This window comes from Corvus cornix, chromosome 9, assembly GCF_000738735.6.
Source record: "Corvus cornix cornix isolate S_Up_H32 chromosome 9, ASM73873v5, whole genome shotgun sequence".
NCBI classification, from domain to species: Eukaryota; Metazoa; Chordata; class Aves; order Passeriformes; family Corvidae; genus Corvus; species Corvus cornix.
In genome coordinates this window covers 5,792,588-5,818,386 of record NC_046339.1, presented here as the reverse complement: position 1 = coordinate 5,818,386, position 25,799 = coordinate 5,792,588, and the positions used below count along the sequence as shown (strand labels likewise).

Below are 25,799 nucleotides of genomic sequence, written 5' to 3'. Positions count from 1 at the left end.
CCTGTCATGCCACTGAACAGACAGTTCTCCACCTCATGGTGTTTACAGTATCAGCAGTGCAGTTTGTTGGCTGTGCTTTATAAGGTACAACACCAGCCCTATTACTGCCAAATATTGCCTAAGTCCACTTTCTAAGATTGTCCATTTAAGTGTCTTGATCCACAGAAATGATTGAACCACTGATTAGCTGGCACAGAAAACTTATTTCACAGGAGGAAGTATTTCAGTATATTCCCTGCAAGTTTAATGAAAATGGGGTATTGAGTAGACAAGAGGCAGGGGCTGTTAATACACCACTGAGAAGGCATTAATAAAAACTGGAGAGCTTACCCTTAATGGAAGGGGAAAAACATGGAAGAAATCAAGAGACAGAGCAACAGATGTAAAGGAATACAGAAACTTGTCCACAAACTAGACACCACAAAATCCAACCTCAAGAAACAGAGCTGTGAAAAATTTGTTCACTAATCCATGGAACAACCTGTTCTTTTGTCAACTGATACATTATTTAAGATAAAGCAATTCAGTACAAGATATATTGGCTTACAATTCTATACAGTAAGTGACTTTGCCATCATGGAAGGTACTATTCTTACTCAAAACAAGTAGCAATAACTGTGTCTGGAAAACTTGATTTAAAATACAGCAACTTCCAAACATTTTACCACTTGTACAGAGATTTTCAGCTTTTGATAAATCAAATTCTACAGCTGGAAAAAAATGATCCAGATCTCTTATTATTACTATAGGTTCCCTACTGTTACTAGGGACAATACAAAGCCAGTGACATTTTCTTATTTGATCTAATTCTGTTTCAACTCTATTACATAAGGCTTCAGACTTTCAATCCCTACATAATAGTAAATAAAACAATATAGATTCGCAGCACAACAATATTTAGGAATTCTATCTCATTATGTGTTCTATACTATGCTAGTATATTTTAAAATCTACATTTCAACAAGCCCTTTAAGCACACCTTGATGTCTAAAGTCAAAAGTGCCAAAAAATGTAGTGCTCATCTTCAGAAGGCATTACATGAATGGACTTCTCGCTCTTGAAAGTGTGTATCCTGGCTGTATCCTCACTCCTGTACACAGATAATCACACTAATAGATATTATGAGGCTGCTCATTGAAACTACTCATTGGTTTTTGAAGGGGTTTTTTATATCAAAAATATGTCTGTGTCTGGCAAAGTAACAGAACCCTAAACAAAGGGATAAAGCATGGTTTAGCTACAAGCACTTACAGAGTCTTAAGAAGAAGGTATTTTTTTAATGCTTAAAAGGGCAGTTGACACTACTTAAATCTCCTTAAAGCTATACACAAAATTGCAAAAAATTTTATTTTACGCAATGACTGCTACAGTGTTAATTACATCACAGCTCATCAGACAACAAAGGACTTTAAGTGCCAACTACTGACAGCAAAGTTAATATGGGATCATGTTGTTATTCTAACATACAACCTCCTCCATATAACTTGAGGCCAAAACTTCCTCTTCCTAAAGGCAGATTCACAGTTCCACTGTTTATTACAAGTCCATTCAGTGATAACAAAGCAAAACATGGACATAGCACATACAGAAAAGAAGAAACAATTTCCTGTTTATATGTTGATTGTCTCTATATAATTTTCATCCCCTTTTCTTTGTCCCTTCCAGGTAAACCACACAAAAATGCATGCAGAATTTTATACTCAAAGTCATAATACCTATGGAGCATGGAAACGAAAATAGTTTAAAGAAAAACTAATTAGAAAAAAAAATTATACCGTTTACACAATAGTATTTAAGAGGAAGAAAGTATATCAAACATACATGAAGAAATACATGTATGTGCCTAATACATATTATTCTGAGTAAAATCAAATATATTAATTTAAAGAAAATCTCCTACTGTCATTATACTTCAGTGCAATGATCAGCATTAATTAGACAAAAAACAGTAATCAGTTTTTAACTGCTGCATTTTTCAATTCATAGTGCAATGTGCAGAAGACATGGTTCATTAATCTGAGACACAGCTTTACTGGACAGGTTAAATGTTATTAATTACTCTTTTCTACTGAAGTCCCAATTAAAATCATGATGTTCTGAAAGGATCTCCCATCTCACTTGACTAATTGGCAGTACATAAAATTACCAAGCAAGGGGAAAGTTACATTGAAACTGTTGGAAGATCTCAGTGACACAACATCTTTTTACTTCTGTAACAGATTGTTTGGGTAGAAAAATAAGATTTAGATATTGTGGGTGTAATCATATGCTGCTGTCCTCTCAATTACCTACTGTAATACAGAGCACTTGGAAGGGGCTGTGGTAACACAAAACTCAAGGTGGAAAAAACCCACTTATATACAGGTATCTTCATTTATATACCACTCTTCCAAATTGCCTATTTTTAACAAGTAAGGTTTGGTTGCACCTTGAATTTTTAATACTGCACTTGATGTTTAATCACGCTCCAACATTCTCCATCAAAAACATTCAAGAGACACTGTTCAAAGGAGTCTGTGGCAGAACTCTGTCTGCAGAGGTTTTGGCCTCTGCTAAGGCTGTAAAAGAGGAGGATGCAGCCAGTTTAATGGCTGCTGCACGGGGACCATGAAAACAAACACATCTTTCCATTCCAGCTCAAACACCGTCCTTGCCAGAGGAATGGCACCATTGTTAAAGTGAACAAACAGGGATGGGAAAGGGATTAAGCTGCATAAAACTTCAAACAGCCATAAATGCATACACGGTGGTCTCATAAATGACAGGCTGCTGCCATAAAGGTCTTAGAAGGGGGAAAATATATTGCAGTGGAATTTATCAACTATTCCTGCCATACAGTGACATATACAGGAATGATACAAAATCAAACAGCTGCTCTGTATCATGCAAAGATATTAAGACTTCGATGTAGTTACTACCATAGAAAAGTTAACATGAAGTGCATTTATTTTTTGAAAGAATCTGATATGTATATCTAAGATTTTTAAAGACATTTTCTTTCATCACTTTCCAGACTAAAATTGTCATTCACAATCTTCAGAATTTTGGGTGGTTTTTTTAATATCTAAAAGATTATTTCTAGGGAAGGGAGACTTTTATTTTGTATTTCCTGGATGTCCTAATGAATGTGGGAAGAAAAGCAGGAGGGAAGGGTAAGAAACTTTAGGATGTTAATCAGAAGAATCTGCATTTGAGCGATGGGGCTGTATGGCAGTGATGAGTAAGAGCTACTTTGCACATCAGTTTACCATCCATTGTATTTTTAAGTAGACTCCTCTATCAGGTAAGTGCTATCCAAGGACAGTAGACTTTTCAATTAGCACTGGTCCCAAGCTTGTTGTGTGCTAGTTTGACTGGAAATCCATGCACTGACCTCTGGACAGCTGTACCGGTTGAGGAAAAACCTTTGGAGGCTTTTTCCCCCCACTCTCTCTAAACCAAAAAGCATCTTGGTTTAATTCTGTAATCCTTGCACAGAAAAAATTTTAACATCCTGGTCCTACATGTGGTGTTAAGCTTATCAAGAACTGAATGTTCTGTCCCATACTTTTTCCTGTTTGCTGCCTGCTCATCTTCTATATAGTTTTATCAAAGAAAAGTAATTTGTTACACATCAGCAGTTTTTAAAAATGGGATTTTTCACAACAGGATATTTGGACAATTAAACATAAGCCAGATATACTGCCAGTTCCCTGCACTAGATTTTAGCAACTTTTAATACAAATTGAGTGCATATTTTATTGCCAGATCTTGCTTACCACTGCTAAGAAATTCACAATGTTCAATCTAATTAAAAATGAAATTGAACTACAATTCCCTAGAAACAAGGGCTGATTGGACTCAATAAGCTTTACTTAATTTATTTCAGAAACAAAATAATTGAATTGCTTACAGTCCAGAAAAAATGCTTCATTATTTGATGAGTATATAATACAAAGCCTTCCATATTGCTATTGCTTTCCTACATCTTCAGGAAATACTACTCACTTCTAAATAAGCATGTAGAGGAACACTGTGTGCATAATAAGTCTCATTAAATATTCAGTAAACATTAAAAAGAAACAGGCTGTAGGAATGTCCAGATGAGCAACCTCCAGAAAGCCAATAGCATTTCCCTGTTCACACTGAAACTGTTGTTTCTGATTATGTTTATGGTTATTCCAGTCTATGTTTAGACTCTATTACAGAGAGACTAAAGATGAAGATCCATCATACAAAAAACAATTACATAAAGATATAATTATATCTTGCTAAATCATCAAGAATAAACTGATTAGACCCTTTGTTGGATTTTATGCATTTTACCCAACTTTTGATCCAAAATCCACCAAACTGCCAGAAGAGTCACAGATGTGAGTCAAATCTGCCAATGTCCCCTTGCTCTTTTTTCTTATTTATTTGCTTTCCTACCACTAGAAAAAATAATTAAGATGAGCAGATCCAATTTTCAAACACTGTTCCCAGCACAGGCACTTCTCACTCAGAAAGCCATGGTGTCAGGTTCCCCTCACCCTTCTGCACCTTGTGCAGAGCACAAAAATCAAAGCAGTATTCCCCTGGTGAGGTGGCTGCAGTTTCACTGTGCCAGCAGCCATTCTGCTCACCACAAACATTTAGGGCACCTGCTCCCAACCTCAGGTGAGCTTCAACTCTCTGCAGTCTTTTTCTTCTCACTCTTGACTCCAGCAGTGAGCTCCCAGCCAGGAGATACCCCAGTCGTGCTATCACAGAATGGACTGGGTTGGAAAGGACCTTAAAGCTCATCTCATTCCAGCCTGCCTTCAATAATCTGCAAGACTAAGGGAGTACATGAGCAGAGAGCAAGGGAAATACCTACTTGTATAAACATCCCTCACTGTGCCTCAGATGCAGTGTAAATTCATAACCTTTGATTCTTTCTACGGTCTTTTCCCAACTAAAATGTAAATATCCTTGGAGTGCCTGGAATATGACACTGGAAGTTAGCAGTGTTGAAATGCAAACAGCCCAAGCCATCCTTGTATCTCCAAGATCAAAGTAGGATTATGACTTTCCTAGCTCCAAGAGTGTAGCTGTTGTATGGTATCCACCAAGGCACCAGCAGATGTTATCAGAACCCACACAGCAACCAGACAGAGATTCTCAGTTAAGGCACATTTGCTGCCCCAAGTAATTGCATATTAGCACAATTGTTAGATTGTTAAAACACAGCTGCCTTCACTGGACCTGGGCCAAAACAGTACCTATTCACTTATTTTACTATTCCACCATTATTATCCAATTATTACTACTGAAAGATTCTAATCTTTGTTTTGTTCTTTGTAAGTACAAAACACACTCCCTGCTCAACTCTTTCCTGGTCTATTACACTGCATCCAAGTTTCATGCTTTTGAAATAATGCCTTGAATGTAATATAACAGTCTCTTTTGAGGCTGTATAACAGTGTTACGTATTTTTAAATTTAAATTTTATTTAATTTTATGTTTCCAAGTAGAACATATAATGATATAGAGTGTGCTATACATAAGCCTCAGGCATATCTATATATCAACTAGGAAAACTGAATATTATTAATTGGTTAATGAATATTTCAGTTTCATTTACAGAAAAGAGCAGTGTTTAACTACTTGGTTAGCATGCCTTTAAGTAAATCAATACTCAGAATGAACTTATTTATTTTCCTTATTAGAAAAACAGTCACAAACCTGGAGTGATAAAAGAAGTGATCGTGAAGAATGTGCCCCAGTGCATAAAGTCATTTCAAGAACTATAAATATTAAAGAAGTTATTACAAACCTTAGCAATAACAGTTCTTTATAAATTATCAGTGCCGATTTCCTCTCCTAAGCTCCCCTAGAAATTCCAAAATTAAAAATTACACTAGTCTTGATTTTGTTTCCTCACTGACATTTCCAAAACTAGGATTTTTTACCACAAGAACTTATTCATGAACTGTGCTACACAGGACTTATCATGAATGCATCTTTCATACTGAACATCAAGGTTTAAAGTGGAATATGTAATAAACTGAAGCACCACATAATGTATAACTCTGGTACAGCAGAACTGTGGGCAATCTACACAAAAGATACAACAGCTGAAAAAGCCAACATGTACAGCTTTTGTGTCTTCCCAGGTCCTTTCTTTTGCACTGCTTTCCACTCAGCACATCAGTAAAACAGAGCTCTGCCTCCTCCTGTGACCTACTAAATAGCCCATTTCACCAAAATGAAATAGTAGAAAGAGCTACATGAAGGAGGTCCAAGGTTGAAGTACTTGATGAGAACAGGGAAGGCAGCTGGATTAGTTTGGCAGCCACAAAGCACTACAAAGTCATTCATTCACCAGCAGTTAGAAAAAAAAAGCCAAACCAACAACCCCCAGCTCTTCCTCAGTAACACCAGTCTACAATTAGTTCCAAAACATCAATCCAAAATTATGTCCTTCCCCTGAAAAATATAAAATGTGAAAAATAAGTCCAATTTTCTGTCACAAAAATTTCTTTTATGCAGCGATTAGGAAAGGAAGACCCCAATACCAAAGCAAGGTCATACCAAGGGTGGTTAAGGAAGATGTGGCAGTAACACTCTTGCTCTGTCACTCTTGTCCTCCAGTAGGTCATTGACAGCACAGTATTTTTGTCTCTCTGACAATTTCTTGGGGAAGACCAAACGAAAATATCTTTTGAAACCTTGTATGTTAAAAAAAAAAAAAAAATACAGTTCACTCCAATGGGCCCACTGAAAAGATTTAGCACCACTTACAGCTCCTAGAACCCCACTAAACTTTCTAAATGACAAACAGAATACTGCGGCTGTAAGATGAATGAAAAAGAAGTACAATAAAACTCATGATCAATCAACACCTGTTACACCACTGTACCTCAGAAGAACTTACAGGAAAAGTATTTAAAGAATACACAATTTTGCTCTGGGGGGAAAAAAACCAAAAACCAACACAAAAACAAAGAAATGCCAAACCTAAAAATCCAAATAAAAGCTCCCTCTCAACACTAAGTTATGCTGCAGGGGCATGTAATGAATGAATGGCCTGACACAGAATGAAGATGACAATCACAGGCCTTAGCCTGCATTTAACTGCACCAGCTTTACATCAAAATAACACCCTCAGTGTTAATAAACTTAAATTGCTAAGAATCTAAAATTCAGGCTTTCTGACCTTTATTTGTTGGTCTCCTCTCTCAAGTAAGAAGTGACAGGATGAGAGGAAACTGCCTCAAATTGCATCAGGGGAAGTTTCAATTAGGTATTAGGAAAAAATTCTCCACCAAAAGGGTTATCAAGCATTGGAAAAGGCAGTACAGAATTGGTGGAGTCACCATGCCTGGAGGGATTTAAAGGATGTGTGGATGTGGCACTTGGGGACATGGTTTAGTGGTGGGTTTGGCAGTGCTGAAGGAACTTAAAGATCTTAAAGGTCTTTTCCCACCTAAATTATTCTGTGATTTCATGTGCAGGAAGCTATTTATCTCAGAAAATGGAAAAATAATATACACATAATTGTTATGATTCTTTTTGACAGCAAATGCTAAAGATTAATCCTAAAATCGACAAAGTACATAAAGATAGTTAATTGTAGAAATAGATACAACTTAAACCAACAGAGAAACTAATTTATACTCATCTTTCCAACAAGGGCCTACACAGTTCTGTTAAGATACTTAGAGCAGGATGACAGGGGTTTTAAAATCAAATTTACCTTTTTGAGATTTTGTCCACATCTACTAAACTGTCCTTTCAGACAAAATTGCTGAAGAGAATCATCTGTTCACATGACATTCCATGAAGATACTGAGTTAAGGAGGCAGCTCTGACAGTAAAACCCTTTTCTGACACAAATCAACTCCTTGCTCCCAATACAATAATCTTTGATTATTAAGAAAAAACTTCAAACTTTGAAGTCTGTCTTAGAAATATTTATCTTAATTTCATTTCACAGTCACTGACATTAAGTTCCAGGCTTACCATCTGAGATCTTTTCTGGAACAAAATAACTGAAATTTTCTGGAAAACACTCTTTCAGAGGGCCATTGTTTTATGTTAGGTTGGGTTTTTATTGCTCTTCAAGTTTAATTAGAGAACAGGGTTACAGAAATATCAAAGATATCTCTTTCCCTACAAACACCTTCAGAGGCAAAACAAATCATCGTGCAACACACCTTGAGCATGAGATACCAACTAGCTTAATTCAGGAATAAAAGCTTACAATTTTTTGGGGTGTTGTTTAAGGAGCACAGATTTGTTAAGAACTCATTACACTATTAATCGTGAGTCCAAGGAAAAAAAAAATCTCTAATATCCTTAAAGGGTGAAGATCAATGGATAGCATGCAGCTGGCACCCTCAGAATTGCATCAGTTACTCTGGGCTGCTCAGGTTTAGACTGAAACTGGAATATTTTGTGTATCTTTTTTTTTCCTTCCCCCTCATAATAAATGGGAAAGCATTAGCAGAGTTTTATATATGTGCTATCCCAAATGTCCAATTCCGTATCAAGAAATGTTTAAGTGTTTACATAGAGGACCTCACCTCCAAAAGTTATTGCAGAGAGAAACCCCATTTCACAGAACAGTCATGATTATAATTAAATTGCTCCAGACATATCCTCCACTTCAGGGAGTCAAGACACCTGTGACTGTCATTTTTAGGAAAAGGATACCAGGGGGAAAAAAAATATTACCTCCTACTTGCTTTGCAACCCATCCTCTTCCCTGAAGCACAAGCCATGCCAAGGAAGGATATCAGGCTGACAGAGGGCATTTCTTACATTATGTTCTCACAGTGACAGAAAGGAGGAGAGATTTTTCTGGTCCATAAGAACTTCTTGACAGAAGACTAAGCAGCTGATCAGTCTGGATGAGAGATTGTCTGTGCACTTCACCATGACAGTTCATGGTGACAGGATTTCAACAGCCAAGGTGCTGTGTGATGGCCGTGACCTTATTGTCATGTGAGAGTTTTACCTGACCACACACCACCCATGGCTTCTTTTGCTAAAGGGGAATTGTTCTGTAAAACATACTCTGCAACAAGCATGTTTTTCATATTAAATAAAGTGAGTTTTAATGTGCTTAAACATAAGGTGGTGTTTTCCTGTTTCTTCTGGAAACCTCACTGCATCAAGCTTATCTCTTTACTGAGAACTAAGATCTGTTGTATTAACAATCAAGCTAATTTGGATATCAAAACTTAGGTTTTCTTGAAATTAAATAACATACTTGTAGTTTTATTCTGTTTGCTTGCGAACAGAAAAAGGGAGAAATAGGCAATTTAAGCTACTCTTCCCCTGTTACCACTGCTATCACCAAGTATTGAACAATTCTGCACTGTTGGCAGGTCAGAAGCAAATCTTAGTTTCTGTATTTTCTGTATGCCTTGAAATAACTTCACCTCCAAAAAAAATAACGCATGATGAGTGACAATGTCAGATTTTGTCCTTGCAACTTCCAGTGAATCTGTACAGTACTCGCATCAAAGTTCATCCAGTCAGGTATACTTGCAAACAATATAAATGAATTAATTATCAATTAAGAAATCATTAAACATATTACATTTTTTGTAAGATTCATTTTACAGTTCCAAGGAGTCCAAGTTTTTCAGAAAAAAAGTACATGCAGAAAAGGCACACATGAAAACAAAAGGCATTTGCAAACAGATTCTATTGTATGTACAAATGTCACAGCAAAATAGATTTCTGTGTATGATAGTTTCACATGTATTTTTTTAAATACTAATATCTTAACCTTTCCTAATTAGCTATTTTCTGATGATCACATTACATTGAAAAGGAATTAAATTTAAATTAAATACCCTGTAATGAAAATATCTGTAGTTTCATCACACTGTACCATACCTCCAACCCCACGTTGCTGAAGGCAAAAGTAATCTTTTAAAGATGCTGCCATTAATGTCAAGTGTGAAGCACTGTGCAAATAATATACATACAGTCCTTGTAGGTATTTCAAACCAAGAAAGACAAATACATTCTGCTTTGAATGGGACTGTTCTTAGGCAGGAAGAGGAGGCCAGATCCCAGCTCTCCTATGCATTCCAAATGCCCTCCTTGTATCTCCTTTTTAAGGAACACTGAAGCACCTTATTGTAAGGGATAGTAATTTCTACACAGATGCTCCAGACTAATTAATTTCTAGTCTTTCATAAAGATTTCTTCAGCCTGTAATCCAAGAATGGCCTGAACTAGCAGATTTGGGCTTGCCTGTTTTTCTTATACTCTCTAATATGGTAAACAGGAATGGGACATGCCCAGTTGGTTAAGTGGATTAAATGTTATCATTTTTCCTCTGAGATTACAGTGGAGGCCTGACTGAAATGAGTTGTCAGGTCATTTCCCCAGTGGACATTTTATAACATAAAACCATCACATATAACTGAATGCTGACATAAGAAGCAATATAGTCAATTCCCACTCCAGGGAAAACCAAGATTGACTCAGAAGTGAAATATATGCTTCCATCTTATTGAACAGGAGGTCTCTCTAGGTCACCTCAAGGTCACCTCTGAGGCTGTGTAGTAAGAATTCTCATGGCTGCATAGTAACTGACAGTGGGAAAACATAAATAACAGGTTAAACTGTCAGTGCAGGCACTACTCCAGCCTTCACAAAATGCAAACACACTGTCCTCCATCTGAAATATTACCTGCATCTACACATAACTGAGCTGCCCTGACAGATCACAGCCCATGCACATTCTGTGATTATTCACAATTACAAGGCTTTCCTCGGCAGCTGGGTTTGTTTGGTTAAGGTTTTTTTATCTGATGAAGAACCTGATTTTTAGAGAAATCTGAAGTGTACAAGAGATGTGAAATTTGAAACAAATAATGAAAAACTGCACTAGTTATTATACAGCATTCTAAATCAATCAAGGAAAGTAGACCCCAACTTTTTTAACTTAAGGTTCCAGTGACTGTGATCATGTGACTTTTGTTTTCTCTCCCAATGACCATAAGGAACTTCAGGAATCTTTTTATTTGCAACAACCCTGATTGATTATCCCAAAAAGCATCCCAATCAATGCTTTGAAAACAAACAACAAAAAAAAACCCAAAGAAACAAAAAAATCAATCACCTTGAATGATCACAACTCCAAATACGGAGAATTACTCTCAGAAAATTACCTAGAATAAATTCAATACTAAACATAAACACAAAAGCACAAAGAAAAAATCCAGAAACCAAAGAACAAAAACCAAACTCACTTAAAAACATGAGAATGTAGCAGGATAACCTATAAAGGAAGCTGCCATTTTGTTAGACCTCGATCAAGAGAAAACAACATAAGCCTAACTTTGTTGTGCATGTTGTGTTTGTGAATTATTCACTGAGACCGAAAGAGGAAATTAAAATGCCTGAGTTCTCATATTGAAATGCACAATCTTCTCCTGTTAAGTGAAAATATGTTCGCTGTGGAAGAACTGCCTTCTGCACAGAAGGTTAGTTTAATGTTTTGGCAATCGAAACAAAATATTCCAAGTGGTTATTGCTGTACTTGCAAAGAGGGTGCCAATTATATTTGTGATGATGGACTTGGTGCTTTTCTTTTCAAATTCATGCACAGGCATCAAGAGGCCCAAATGGCTAAGAGTGAAAGTTTGACTTTGTTGTTCTGTGGCATTATGCAGGCAAAGGGAAAATTAAAAAATATAATGCTAAAGCCACCTCTTCCCTCTCCAGGGGAAGTTACATATTTTAACCATCTGTGCTCCACAAAATCCAGCTACAGACAATCTGAAAAGAGCAATTCAAATAATCCTAGGGAAAATAATAAAAACTTTCCATAGGCTGGCATTATAGAATGTAAAACACACTGGTTCCATGGATGCAAATGAAAAGGTTGGATCTCAGCATCCAGCAAGTTCATGTTTCTACTCAGAGTTCTGATCACATGGCAAATTACAGGTGTATTTGAAATGGCAGAATTCAGATTTTCATGCATAAATCACAAGTGTTGATTTTGTGAACCAAGTCTCACAGTTGTCTCTAAAGACATGCAGAACCAACACAAAATCAAACCAAGGTCTGGATCTGGCTGTATTTCCTAAAGAGCCACAAGGCATGAAAATCATTCTTCAGTTGAGCAATCTGTGACGTCCTGGTTTTCAAATAAAACACTGATTCTAGGAACAGAACTATTTACTTCTATAATTTCTTAAAGCATGTTTTACATAAATACTTTATTCAAGAATAGTGACTTTTCATACCTTTCAACCCAGTTTCTCAGTTCACAGATATGTAAATACACTGATTATTATGAAGTATTCTGAAATGAGGAGAAAAGACTATAAAGAACATAAAATGTCAGAGAAGAATCATAACTTCTTCCTAATAAAATAATAAACCAGCAACTACTATGGAACATGCCATACCCATGTCAAACCCACTACACAATGAGGGCAGTACTTCATACAACACTTGTTGCCTGAAGAAAGATGACCTTTTGCTCTGATCACTACTCCAGAAAATATCAAATATAAGCAGGATGTACAGTGCTGGTCTGTGCCTCTCCTCTGCAGAGCTACTGAAGTGGGCAGTTCTGAAAATTCCTGGCATTGCTTCACCCAGTCCAGTGGCTGACACTTTGAAAGAACCAAAAGTCAGGTAGATCTGTTCTGGCAGGATGAGATTTTATATATTCATCCCTCATCCCTACTCAAAGCTCCTGGATCTTCCATTTTCCTTTCCTTCTTTCTCAGCCATTGTTGAAATGTGCTGGAAACACATGAGCTGGGAAAAGGCCCAGATAATTTGTCTGTCAATGGCTCTTTTGTGAAATCCAAGCTCAACTAATGCAAAAAACCAGCTCAATTAGCAGCTTGGGTAGGAGAAAAATGCTTATCAGTCCCTACATAAGCAACAAAAAAAGAGCCAAGACCACTAGCAGAAGCACGACCAGTGCATCTGCAGGAAGAGCAAATTAAAATGGTTTAGATTTTATGAAGGAAAGACAAAGTGGTGTTTCCCACTGCCCTGCACACAAGTGTGGATCATGTGTGGATTTAGGGTACAAATTGAGGCAATGGGTATCTTTGTCAGCTCTGCTTCAGAACAGTTGCTTCACAGAAAAGCCAATTCAGTTGACTTTGCACCATTTATCAGGACACAGCACTCACACAGTAAATTGGATGATTGCATTTACTATTCACTTTTTAAGGGCTTGATAAAATAGAAAATTATGCTCGAGTTTCACACCTCTAAAATCAGACAAGAGCTTCAGAAGACCCCACAATGAATTCTTTATGAGTCAGCCATTGTCCATGTTTGAATGGAAGCCTCTTAGTGTCTCACTCGATTTTACTGCACTGAAAGGAGGAGACCTCCTATAATACTGGTCAGCCTTTCCCCTCAGGAAATAGCAATCCATTATGGGAGATGGACTAATTTTTCAAAGGATACATTTAATACATGTAGTGAATGTGCAACTAAACAGCCAATTGAGTATATTGTTACTGTGAGGATACTGCAACACGATGTACCAGACAACGAGGCCCATGGAAAGAAATAAATATGGACCAATTCTTGGCAGATGTTTCAGAGATGTTTATTTCTCCAGCTGCATGGCTGAGGATCTGCCAAGGAACTGCTCAATCATGGGGCCCGAGGGTCCTTGCCAGGCAGGGGAACACAAAACAACCAACGGGGAACGAGGCTGACCAGGGGCAGGGCCCCAACAGTATAGGAATATTTAGAATCATTTTCCCAAAAGAAATACAAGTGTTTAGGGTTACTGAAGAGAATGGGACTATGCCCTGAGTCAAATCAGGAAGAATTCACTGTTTGAGTCACCAGCAGGACTTCAGAAATTTCTGTATCAACATAGAAGACAAAGAGAATAAGAACACCAGCTGGGAACACAAGTAAGTCTGCAAATCAGCAGTGCCTTCTCAAAACATCCAGGGAAAACTGTGGGGCATCAGAAATGCAGAATAATCAATACCTACTTTTGGTCATTAACTTACATTTCCCCTCGTTTACTCTGCTAATAGCCCATCTCTCCATCCATGCAAACAAATCCAGGGGTTTGTAAGCAAAAAGGAAATGAGTAATAACCAGAAGTTCTTTTACTGATGCAACCAAAATGTTAATTACTAGAGAATATTGACAAGTTGTGCTATAATTATGCTTCCTTCCAGACATCAATTGCTTTTCTCCTACCCCACCCCTTACATATTCTTCTTACTGCTTACAAGAGCAAATTACTTTTTCCCATTTATACTGTAAGAAGTGGAGTGAGAATTCCCTCTTTAATTTACTGCAGTGCACTTGACTAAGGGGGTAAGAGAGCAAATTTTTGTCAACTATTTCATACTCATGTGGACAGATACAGATTGGATTTATAACTGCACTGGCACTGTTTCACTTTTAGGTGGCACAGGTCACAGTACATCATCCTTCAAATGCTGGATGAAATTGGAGGAAAATTGACATGCTCAGCTAAAAATTATTCTGGATACTAACAGCCTTCTAGGAACTGAACACTGCAGCTCAGTGTGACCTGGTTCCAATCAGGAATACAAAACCACTGTTTGTGACTTTCTATTTCACTGCTTTTTTAGTCATCAGTTACAGACTTCTCAAGTCACTAGGACTTCTTGATTTTCTTTCCCACAGTACCTCACACTGCAGGGAAAATGTATCACAATTTCTACCTTATTTTTTTTTTCCCAGCTATATTTTAAACTAAGTTTACCAATAAAGAATTAAAATATGACTTCAGGATGAAGCATTAAGTGATAAATCTGTGAGGAGTGACTTGTTTTTTTAACTCTGGTACATTCCTCAGTGGGCTGAGGGTGCATTTCTTAGTCAACCCAGCCCAGATCAGATTTATGTTACAGAGGCAGGGTGTCTCCAGGCTTCTCTAATTAACTATGTTTTGTTCCTTCTGTGCAAAAGGAACAAGAGAAAGCACTGCTATCAGTCAAGGCAGGAGGAATATAACTGAGAACTGTGCCTACCAATCTCTCAAATTTCTCACTTTCTGATGAAGGAAGGCCAATGGTCTTTCTTTGAAACAAACATAAAATTTCTTGATAATCACTAAAGATCAAAACAGCTTATGCATGATTCCATGAATCACAAAATCGGGAATAGGCAAACAGGTGACTAAAAGAACCATTCAAAACACAGGATTGATGAGTGTGAAATTGCAATTACATAAACACTTTTTTTGGTATAGACTGTTGTGCAGTTTTTTGAAGGCCTAGGTAGAATTTATGTAGGAAGTAGCGAAGAAATGCAAAGGGACCATTCTTTAGACTGTGTGGTATCTCACAGATTAAAGAGGCTGTTTGAGGAAGGGGAAGGTTAAGAACATGACTACACTACATCTAGTCTTTGGGGGAAGAGAAAAAGGATAAAGAATAAAAGCAACTAACTTGAAGGAGAGCATCTCTGATAAATTCAGGGGAGACAAAGGCTAAGGAAAGCACAAAGCAACTGCTACTTCCTTCAAGACAAAATAAGAACTAGCATACTCGGTACAAATACGAATGGCTAATTAGCAAACTCTGCACCAACAACTTGAATGAATCAACCGGAATTCAGTTTGGACTATCAAGAGAAACTCTCAGGATTTTGGGAATCGAAGTGAGATTTTAAGAGGATGGTTAAGTTAAGAGAAAACCTGAAAACAGGATGCTATTCCAGTGGATGCTACTAGATAATCCCTTCAGATCCAGATCCCCAGGTATGGTTTTACATGCTTCTATAATTTTTATTTATACTGCCCATATCTGTGGCTTGACTTTTCAAGAAGGGCTTTAGGAAGGGATATAATATCATTAAAACTCCCACAGCACTCATATAGAAAATGTGTGTATATAAAGACTTTAGGAGCCTTGGAAAAAAGTTCCACTGTCCAAAAAAAGCCACAAAAAACCCCCAACCAAAACTCCAATGTCCTTAATAATGAAATGCGTATAAAGTGTTTATGTTGCTTTAAAAATAGTTGGTTTTTTAACATGGTTTTTATTTGTATACTTACATGCATACACTGTATATACGTACATAAACATACATACATATATTTGTGTATCTCTAGGGAGGGAGGAAGGGATGGAAGGAAAGGGAGGGTCCTCGTTAAATGGAGATTTACAGTGTAAACTATAATCTCCACAGTTGCATGTGCTAGCCATAAAAAGTATCAGAGGGAAGGAAATAAACAATGTAGACATTGTAGAAAACTGAAATTACGTTTTCCAAAGTAAACTTATTTAAAACTTACACAGTTATTAAATTGCCTTTATTCTGGACATCTTCAGTATTTTCCATTTAGCAAATCCTTATCTATAAGGGCCTGCCAATAACCTCTGCATGAACATCCAAGCCTCCACATTCTTAAACTTTATGACAGTTAAAAAGCAATTTTATGAATATTTACGAAGGCAGTAAATTATTAAAATAAATATAGATATTTACACAGTAGAACAACATCTTCATTTAATGGATGTAGAAAAAATGTTAATATGTGAACATTTTAAAGATGAAGTGGTTTGGCCTTCGGGGCTTTTGTTACTCTATTAAAAGTTAATTTAGGACAAAAATTATGGCTTTTTCATGAACTGCAGCCCCTAAAGATTAAATCATGATCAAGACACACAACATTTTTCAAAAAATGAATCTGTTAATGGCATTTCCAGAGGCTGGATATGGAAACCACTGTGCAGTTCTCCCTGAAAAAGCCTCCTCTGGCTTCTTTAACGTGCTCAGAGCAGTGGCACACACTCGGATGTGCTCTAGGGACAGGAGCTGGGTGCTATCAAGGTGCTTTTGCCAATCTTTCTGCCACCACACATTTTATACTATTAGAATATGTTGTCAGTGGGCAACTCAAGGTGCTCTTTCTCAAGGAGGCGTTCTACACCACGAGTGATTTGCTTAATCACTGGTCATAAACTTCATCACCTTTCACCAGCCACATTTATAGATCCTCCTGGTTCAAGGACATCAGGAGTCTGCTCTGACCTCCTGTGACTAGCTACTCAACCCCACCAGTGACCTCAATAGCCCGAGTTCCACCAAAACACAAATTTTCCTTCTAGCCAGAACACCAGGAGACAGTCACTTTCAATCTCAAGTGACTCTTCAATCTCAAGTGAGAAAATAAGTGTTCTTTTTATGGCAATTCCCTCCAGAAGCTGTCCCTCACTTCTCCTTCTACATTTTGTCTCGTTTCAGCTCCCTGCTGAAGAAGATTTTTTTTCTTAATCCAGCCCCCTCTTTATTCAGCAACAATCCAGATGTTACAAGCATCTCAGATTAGTCACAAGATCCCTTCAGGAGTTCTTGTAACAGTTTGAATTTTTTCCTTCTGTCAGTTTTTCAGCACTGTGAATTATTCTGGCTAACAAGACCAAAATAACTTGGTTATGCCAAGTTTCTTGTTACATGAGTGCTCCCTGGGTGCCCCACTGCTCAGTCCATTGCCTCAGTCTGTCATGCTATAGAAAATGGCCACTCCAGGTGCTGGGTGTAGTAAATTCCTCAACCTTTCAGTTGCATTCAAAAAGGATTCTGCCTTTGCAATACTGCTACTTCCCCCTTGAAGCATTTCTCCCATTCCTTTCCCCCCACTTTTTATATTAATCTTTTAATAGATCTTGCTCACTAACTGATCCTAGTGCTTTAACAATGGTAAAAACCCCTTCTCAAACCCCTGCTCCACTCCAATATCTATCTATATATATCCATATGTATGTACGTATATAAAAAAGACATAGCATTTTTTTATCACCACAATTTAAACTACTTGGTTTGTTACTTTGCTTTGGGTTTTTTTCCCCACAGAGTCAATGCTCTTGTTGATACCCTGCATAAAGGTAGGGTCCATGTTCTTTTTATAGCTGTAACTTATGACGTGGCTGAAGTAACACAATCTCTGAAAAGGTCCAGCTTAAGGGATAAAGATGTGTCTCTGTGATGCTGGACATGTGCCCACTGCCATGGCTGCTGCCCCTCTCACCCTGGCCAGAAACCATGTTCTGATCAAGTGGAACAGAAATACAACATTCCCAGTGAAATGTGAAAATCATATCCAATTACAAAAATAACTCCAGGTCAGATTTCTGCAAATCTTGTTCTCACAAAGCAGCTTAAATTTATGAACCTTACGAAATTTAATCAGAATTACTCATGTTTAAGACGAAACTGCATATTTTAACAGCACATTAACTTCAGGCTTTTCTGCATACTCCAAATTCCCTCTACATTCCAATTTCAAATTACTCCAAGCTCTGAACTCTGTCTGTTGTTTTCAGTTTCTCTGTCTAAACATATGATAGGCCCAGTCTGAAAGACTGACACTAGAAACTCCAACCTTAATTCTCCCCCAATTTTGTACCTTATCCAATCTCCATAAACTAAACCTCTACTGCAAAAATACTGTCATTTATACAATTATTTTTCCAAATATGCAAATTTCCATCCCTTGGACTTATTTCTGTAAATTATCCCCTTGAACATGAAGCTCTTTTCTACCAGCACATCCTTTGTCTTAATGTGATGTAAGAACAAAAGAAATGCTGTTCAGTTTTCATGGTGATTTTTTTTTCTGGCAGTAGTAGTTTATTATTTCCTTCAGGTTTTTTCCAATGGACTCAGTATGAAGAGAAAGAACAGTCAAAATTTTTTAAAAAGGCAAATTAAATACACAAAAGAGAAAAATAGAAAAAAAAAAACCCCACATGAAAAACAGCAGTAAAGAGAGAGGGAAAAACAAAAAGCATAACTGTGCAAAGGAGATACAACTGAAAAATAAAGACATAATTAGAAACTGTTATGAAGATGAAACCTCAGTGCAGGGTCTGTAATAATAAGATTCAAATCCAGAGTGAGATACTTGTATAATACAAAGTAATAATAATGAAAAATTAAAGGAAATTAACCCATGAAAAATGCAAGTTAAATACAAAAATTGGAAAGAAACCCACTAATTTATATGTATACATAGCCACAGCTCTCTTACGAACTAGTGCTCTGTTTTAATGTGATGTAAAACCAAGCACATGGAAGGCAGAGATAAGGAAAATATAGGGAGAGGGCAGTATCTGCTAAAACAGGAATGTGAGACTCAGTGAGTACAGAAACATAAACATTACGGGGGGAAAAAGATACAAAAAGTGGATTCAGCAGAGACATACTGGGCCCATTTAAACCAGCAGGACTTGCAGTTTAAGGCAATATTTCACATCAAATATTCCTTAGGAAAGGAGCATCTACTTCTGATAATGTTTCTACACCTTTTCTGATACTTAGGAGCAAAGTAAGGCTTACAATTATTTCACTGCCAAAAAGACACAAATATATATACATCTATTATATATAAATATATAGAATATATGTATCATATTCTAAAAAAGGGTAGCTTAGAGCCTGAAGAAAAAGGGCAAGCTTTCTACCTGTGTTAGGAGAGCACAGAAAGTAGGTTTGGGTGGTTGTAATTTTAGCTCAGACCCTGAGCACACATTGGAGTCAATCTCCTGATCATGCTACACACTTTGGTTTGTGCTGTATAACAGACTCTGAACATGCAAACTTGATTCTTTTGGAGCACCAGAAATGTAGCTAATGCACCTCAGCCATTAAATAGCACATCTTTGGGACCAGGCTACAGCCAACCCACACAAAAAGCTCCTGAGATGCTCCTCATCCTCAGCACCTCCTGCTTTTCCCTACTCCAGGCTGCTCGGCTCGGTAATTCAGACACAGTGAGTGTTCACAGGAACATAAATTGGTAAAAAGTCCATCTCACAGACAGTGCTGTTACAGCAAACTTTACATCTTTATCAAATCCCTACTTTATGAGCCCTGATTGCTGTTTCATTGGCTTTGTCAGCAGTGAAATGCATGATCAGATCTATTGCTGGAAATGATGGGCAACAACCGAGACCCAGCAATGACAACTGACCTTTCACAGGCATAATTAAATTGCATCTAAATAATTTAAATAAACAGCTAAAGCTACTCAGCTGAAAATGGCATTTTTATTGAGACAAATCTTATTCCTATAGAAAAAACGTTAAGTGGTTGTTTTCTGAATCTGTGTTGAAGTCCCAGCTGGGCTTTCTGTGGCCAACAGAGCAGGTCCCGATTCACTTAATTGCAAGATCTGGAGTCACTGCTCTTTTATAATTGCTTTTGTGAATTGGGAATGAATTGTTTAAGCATTTACTGAGCTACTATACTTTCTGTATTTTCTGAAAGTCAAACCAGCATTTTTGTTTATAAGATATTTCCAACTGAAGGCAGTTACTGCACGTTTAGAGTTTAAATGTGGTTTATCTGTTGAGTCTATTATGTTTAATGCAAAAGGGGATTAATGAGCTCCTGCTCTGTGCTCTCTGCCAGGGTTGGAGTTGGAGAAGATGGATACACATGCACCCATGTACACCCTCCCCAGACACAATCCCTTCTGCTTTATTATTTCTTTCACTCACTTCTTTTTTTGTCAAAAGGCTTCTAGTACACCCAGAGAAAATACCGCAGAGTACTGGGGCACTGCGAGATATGCAGCAAAATGAACAGCACATAAAAGGCACTGCAGAGTGAAGTGGGAAGCCTTGAGGAAGAATATGAATGCCAGTAAGTCCTGACTTATTGGGGGGGGGGAAATGGGAAATTCTTCGTTTTGGTATTTTGAAAGTGAAACAAAAACAAAAAAAACCCCCAACAAATGAATAATTCAGCTGATGTGTAACCAACCTTGTAAAGCAAAGGTGATTGTCCGAGCTTCAAAAGTGCAATTTTTTTGGTCACATTTGTGATGGCTTGAATCTGGATCAGGTCTTGCATGGTCCCATACTGGACATCAACAAGCTCTGCCTGCAAAGAGGAGACAAAGTTCAGGCTACACATACAAACACACATCACTGAGGGTGCTCCTTGCATGGAAACAAAGTTGTTTGCATAAGCACAAGAGCAGAGTCCTGCAATTGCCTTACCCCAACTTCTAATCATCAATATCTGCAATAGCAAAGACCTTGAAAGTTCAATCTGACAGATAACTTTTTGCAGTTTTAATTCACAATTCAACAGCTGTGATAAACTCTTTTTTTTTTCCCCCCAGTGGTTATAAGTGATGCTGATTCTGATGAGAACTTCCCCTCATTAGCTACAAGAATTTATTTAAAACTTAACGGATACTAATTCACTTCTGTTTATTTTCTTGAAAGGAATCAGAGTCTTGTAAAGTATTTTAGGAAATGAGTGATTATACTGGTCACTTCTGAAAATACAGTTTTATTTTGTGGTCTCACGTGACTCTTGAGCAAGCTTACCTAACTATTGAAGTATTTGTTTTTAACCCATCAGTTATCCAAGCATTATACACAGATAACTAGAGTGGTAACACACTATGCTCTGATGTGTACACTTTTCTATTAGTGCAAATTTTCAAATTATTTGGAGTTACTTCAAACTAAAAGTGTTTGGAGCAGAAAGATCTTCAGCTCTTCAGTTAGGACTCTGAGAAAATATAGTACAATTTCTAAGTTATTATTAAATGTCAAACACTGGCAGTGATGGAAAAATTTTTCAAGATGGGTTTTCAAGGATTTTTTTAAAATATATAATTTAAGAATGACCAAGGGTATTTTTCTCACACATTCATAACAACAAATTCTGGTGAAAACAAGGCAAGAGGATAATCAGTCTTGTACATTACTATTTTAGAATGTTTGCTCTCAGGACATCATTGAGGACATTCTGGAACCTCTAAATCCCACATAAAAGTGCTCACATAAAAAGACAAGTACAAGAAGACACAAGAATATTACATCAGGGTTTAAAAATTAAAATAAGAGCAGCAGTACAACACGGAAAAGTTTTCTCTTCCAGTACAGTTTTGTAATTGAAGTATGGATTCATTGCCAAAGGCAACAGCTCTGATTTTGAGTATCCCTACACAAACTATTTAAATTCTAGCAACAGTTGTTCTGGATGTGTAGGATGTGTGAAATTTTAGTAGATTCCTGAACATGGGTATTTTAGGAAAGTATTTACCCTTAAAAAAACTGTATCTGAGTGAGTTTGCGTCTCAACATTCAAGTTGAAACCATACAAAAACTTTGCCAGGATTCCTGTCTTATTAAATTCTTCTAAATTCTTCAGATGAGTTTCCAAGTCTGTAACATGTCATCAGTGCTGTACAAACCAAGTATTTGGAAAGGCCAGCCAAAGTTATAAGATACTTTTGAACAGGCAAACATCAGATTTAACACCAAATAATGAAATGTAGAACAGGAAAGCTCTCACTTCATACTGTTTCTTCTGAAATATATGGGGGTTTTGATATCTAAAGAACTAGAAAACTATTCAGTCAATGTAATTTTTTTTCCTGTCTGACCACAGTATTTGAAAAATAGGATAAAATCAAGTGAAGATTTCATACTAGGCAAAGGTATTTTATGTTTTACCTAATCTCATGCCTCCAGTTTTAAAGAATTAATCTCAGATAAGGAAAGGGTTTTAACCAGGGTACTTCCTTAAGTTCATAAAATTCTTACCTCCTTCTGTAGGTCTCATCTTTATTTTAATTTTTACCTACACCTATGCCATTAGATACAATAATTATTAGTGTCTCAGAAGTCTCATGGCTTGAGAGGTTATGGGAGGTTATATCTAGGTTCATTTCTAGGGATACATCTAATTCCTTTGGACCCAATGCCTTCCCTACCTATCCTCCAAAAGCAAAAAACAGAGCTTTCATCATTTGTATGAGAGAAAGCACACTGACTTTTCCTGAGGCAAAATCAATACCCAAATATGTAAGATAACAAAGTATCAGACCATTTGCTTCTCCAGGATGCCTGGGTGGAAACGAGCTCCCTGCCCATCTACATTCATGTGCTGCTTCTCTGCACATCCCTTTTGCTCACTGCTTCTCCAGGGTGCTATCCACTGCTCTGTAAACAACAAAACTACATGTTTGCACAATTATGAATGTGTTTAGGAACTGCCCTTGGATGTTCTTAGTTAATTTATGGATGCAAACTGCATCTTCAAGAGCGGCCCACTGGTCTTTCCCAGGCAACATGTGCTCAACAAGAGAGAGGCAGAATAGGAGGCCCTGCAAAAAAGCACAGCTCATTTTTTAATTATGTGGAAACCAGAAGTTGACTCCCTGCTGCGCCAAACACTCTGCAAACCATGTGCTTTGCTTCAAATTTTAAAAACAAGCCCCAATGCCAAAGCTGTTAAATACATTCATATATTGAGAGTTCATGTAAGAACTCATTGCATACTGAAGCAGCTGGGTATAGTATATAGAGTTTCACGTGCTCTCATCACACAACTTCCACATGGAATGTGGATGTGTCAAAGCTCAAAGGTTATCACATTCTGGAAACATTTAGCCTAGCACCCAGAGACCTGCACAGCTTATCTCCGCTCTAACTTCAGCTAAAATGACAAAAAAAATTGAATCAAATCTTCTCTTGAGTAAAACTACACATGGCTCATTTCTGGCCAAATGAAGTCAATACCTCACTGCAAGAGATTAGAACAAAGTCATAACATTTTGGCAATACAATCCAGAAAGTAACAGGTACACGTTCAATTATGAAAACAGTAATAAAAATTATTCTTACCCCTTCCTTTATTCTGCACCTGAACACTTGAGTAAAATTTGTAATAAAAAGCAAAATAGTTTGCAGTATTAATGAAATCTCATGAAATATGGTACAGCAATACTAGCTCAGAGTAGTGAGTTTCTGTTTTATTTAATGGACTGGGGCTCAACTAATTGGGACTCTTACTTCTAATATAAAATAAAATATTGAAAAAATACAACTTCAAAATAATGGAATTCTATTGAATCCAGATTTCTACCTTCTTAATAATCCACTCAGAAGCTGACAGACCATTTATGATGCATGAAGGCCTGTTTTAGTCACAACATTCCTAATACCTCCAGAAATGAATAAAGATTAAATTTCCTATTATTTCTTTTTTCTTTTTTTAGAAATGCTTACAACATGACATAATCCTCATTTTACACATACCAGCTTTTGGAAAAGCTAAATACCCCACCCCCAACTACCCATATTTGATAAACTGCTTTCCTGTGGCCACGATAATTCTGTTCAAAAACAAAAGAGAACTCATCCTTTTATCAGGTGCTGAAAAAGAGCACTTGTCTTCCTGGTTTAGCTATGCCACAGTAAATCCTCTTACCCTAAAACTGGGAAACTGCTAAAGAATGAGTTGTTTTATCCATCTGAATTAGGTACTTACTCCTCGAATCGTTTCAAGCTATGCTGTTTGAAAGATATGACTATTTAGGAACAAATTGTGATGTGCATTGTGGAGTTCAGTAGTATTCCCCCATGCATGAAATGAAGTAGGGGTAGGTGATAAAACAAACATTTTTAGGAAAAGTAATTATTTTATGTTAGACAACTTATTAGTTTCTAAGTCTCGAGATGATGCTCACTGAGTTGTAAACATTCTATCTTAAAAGTTCTAATAGAATCACCCCAAAGCAGAAAAGACAAACACTAAAAATGCCACAATCAACACAGTCATGGATTTTTATCCTAATTTCTTCTACTTATCTCCAAAAGGAAACAGAATAAAAGAGCATACTTCATCCAGTCATGGATGACAGAGAGGAAAATAGGTCTTGCAAAGGAAAAATATGAATAACTATATGAAGCAGGTGACAGCTGGGGCCTTGAAGATGCTGGATACTATTTTTAAACCTTGCTTTCTTGCAAATTCTGAGGCAATTAAAAAGAAGTAAGATAAATAGTTTGAAAATAATAATAGAAATATGTTTGTCTTATCACATTCTCATCAGTTCACTTGACTGAGGAGAAGGATTTAATAACAGCATTATACATGTGTACCCAACACACTGGCTGGCAGGCAGATTGTGGCCGATTTGCCAGGGGCACACAAGGAAGCAAAAAGACTGAGGGAAGAAACCACAGAAAAAAACAAAACCAAAACCCAACACAAAACTCAAAGGTGGTACACACCCAGGAAGGGATGTTTCTCACAACCACCAAAACGAGGATGGAGTCAGTGCAGGTAAGAAAGCAGCTCTTAAACTGAGCTCTTAAAAGCTTGGCAGAAAACAAACCCAAAGCAGCGCACAGAATGGCTGTGGTGAAAAGCCTTCTCCTCTTCATGCTACCTGCTGTTAGTGCCACAGCTCAGTAACCTCAAACAATGGATATATTTTATCAAATGCCAAGCTGCTGACCCATATTAATGAATGGATTCTGTACAAACTGTAGGGGAGGTCAGGACTGTGGAAGCTGCAGGTATGAAAATAACACGGTCAAGCTCATATTCCTCATATTCTCATATTCACAGTTCCTGCCTACCCACCAAAAGGTTTCACAAATAGATTCCCTAAAGAAACTCTTAAGTAGTGAAGAAAAATAAATATTTAATATTAATTAATATTGTTTATTCATGAGATTTAAGACAATTTCTCCAAAAAGCCCACATGCAATTCTAGAAGCATCAACCCTCAGTTCTGTCACTGTTTAGACTTACTACATCCCCTCTTTTCATCCAGGCCAATGCCCTTCATTTGTCCTTCAACGTTCAGCTACTATTTTCAGGTTGTTCACAAAATAAAGGCAGCAGAAACATCCAATGCACAATCAATCACAATTAAATAACCTTCAACTAGTCATCCTGCCTAAAATAAAACTCCAAAATATATTTGCAAATTGTATCTGAGAAGGCAACAGTCTGCAATCAGGACATGAGGCAAACTTTAATTAAACACATCGCTATAATTTATTTGCACAGCTCTGAAATTGAGGCTG

General features: G+C 37.1%; 1 protein-coding gene across 8 annotated transcripts in view; it reads right to left on the bottom strand.

Annotated features, from left to right (window-relative positions):
* The window catches only part of NAALADL2 (N-acetylated alpha-linked acidic dipeptidase like 2), a 421,429-nt gene that overhangs the window by 150,162 nt on the left and 245,468 nt on the right, over positions 1 to 25,799 (bottom strand). For all 8 annotated transcript variants that reach the window (XM_039556880.1, XM_039556879.1, XM_039556882.1 and 5 more), the window contains one exon: positions 20,719 to 20,838. In XM_039556880.1, the coding sequence (XP_039412814.1) occupies positions 20,719 to 20,838 (120 nt within the window). The remainder of the gene's footprint in view (positions 1 to 20,718; positions 20,839 to 25,799) is intronic.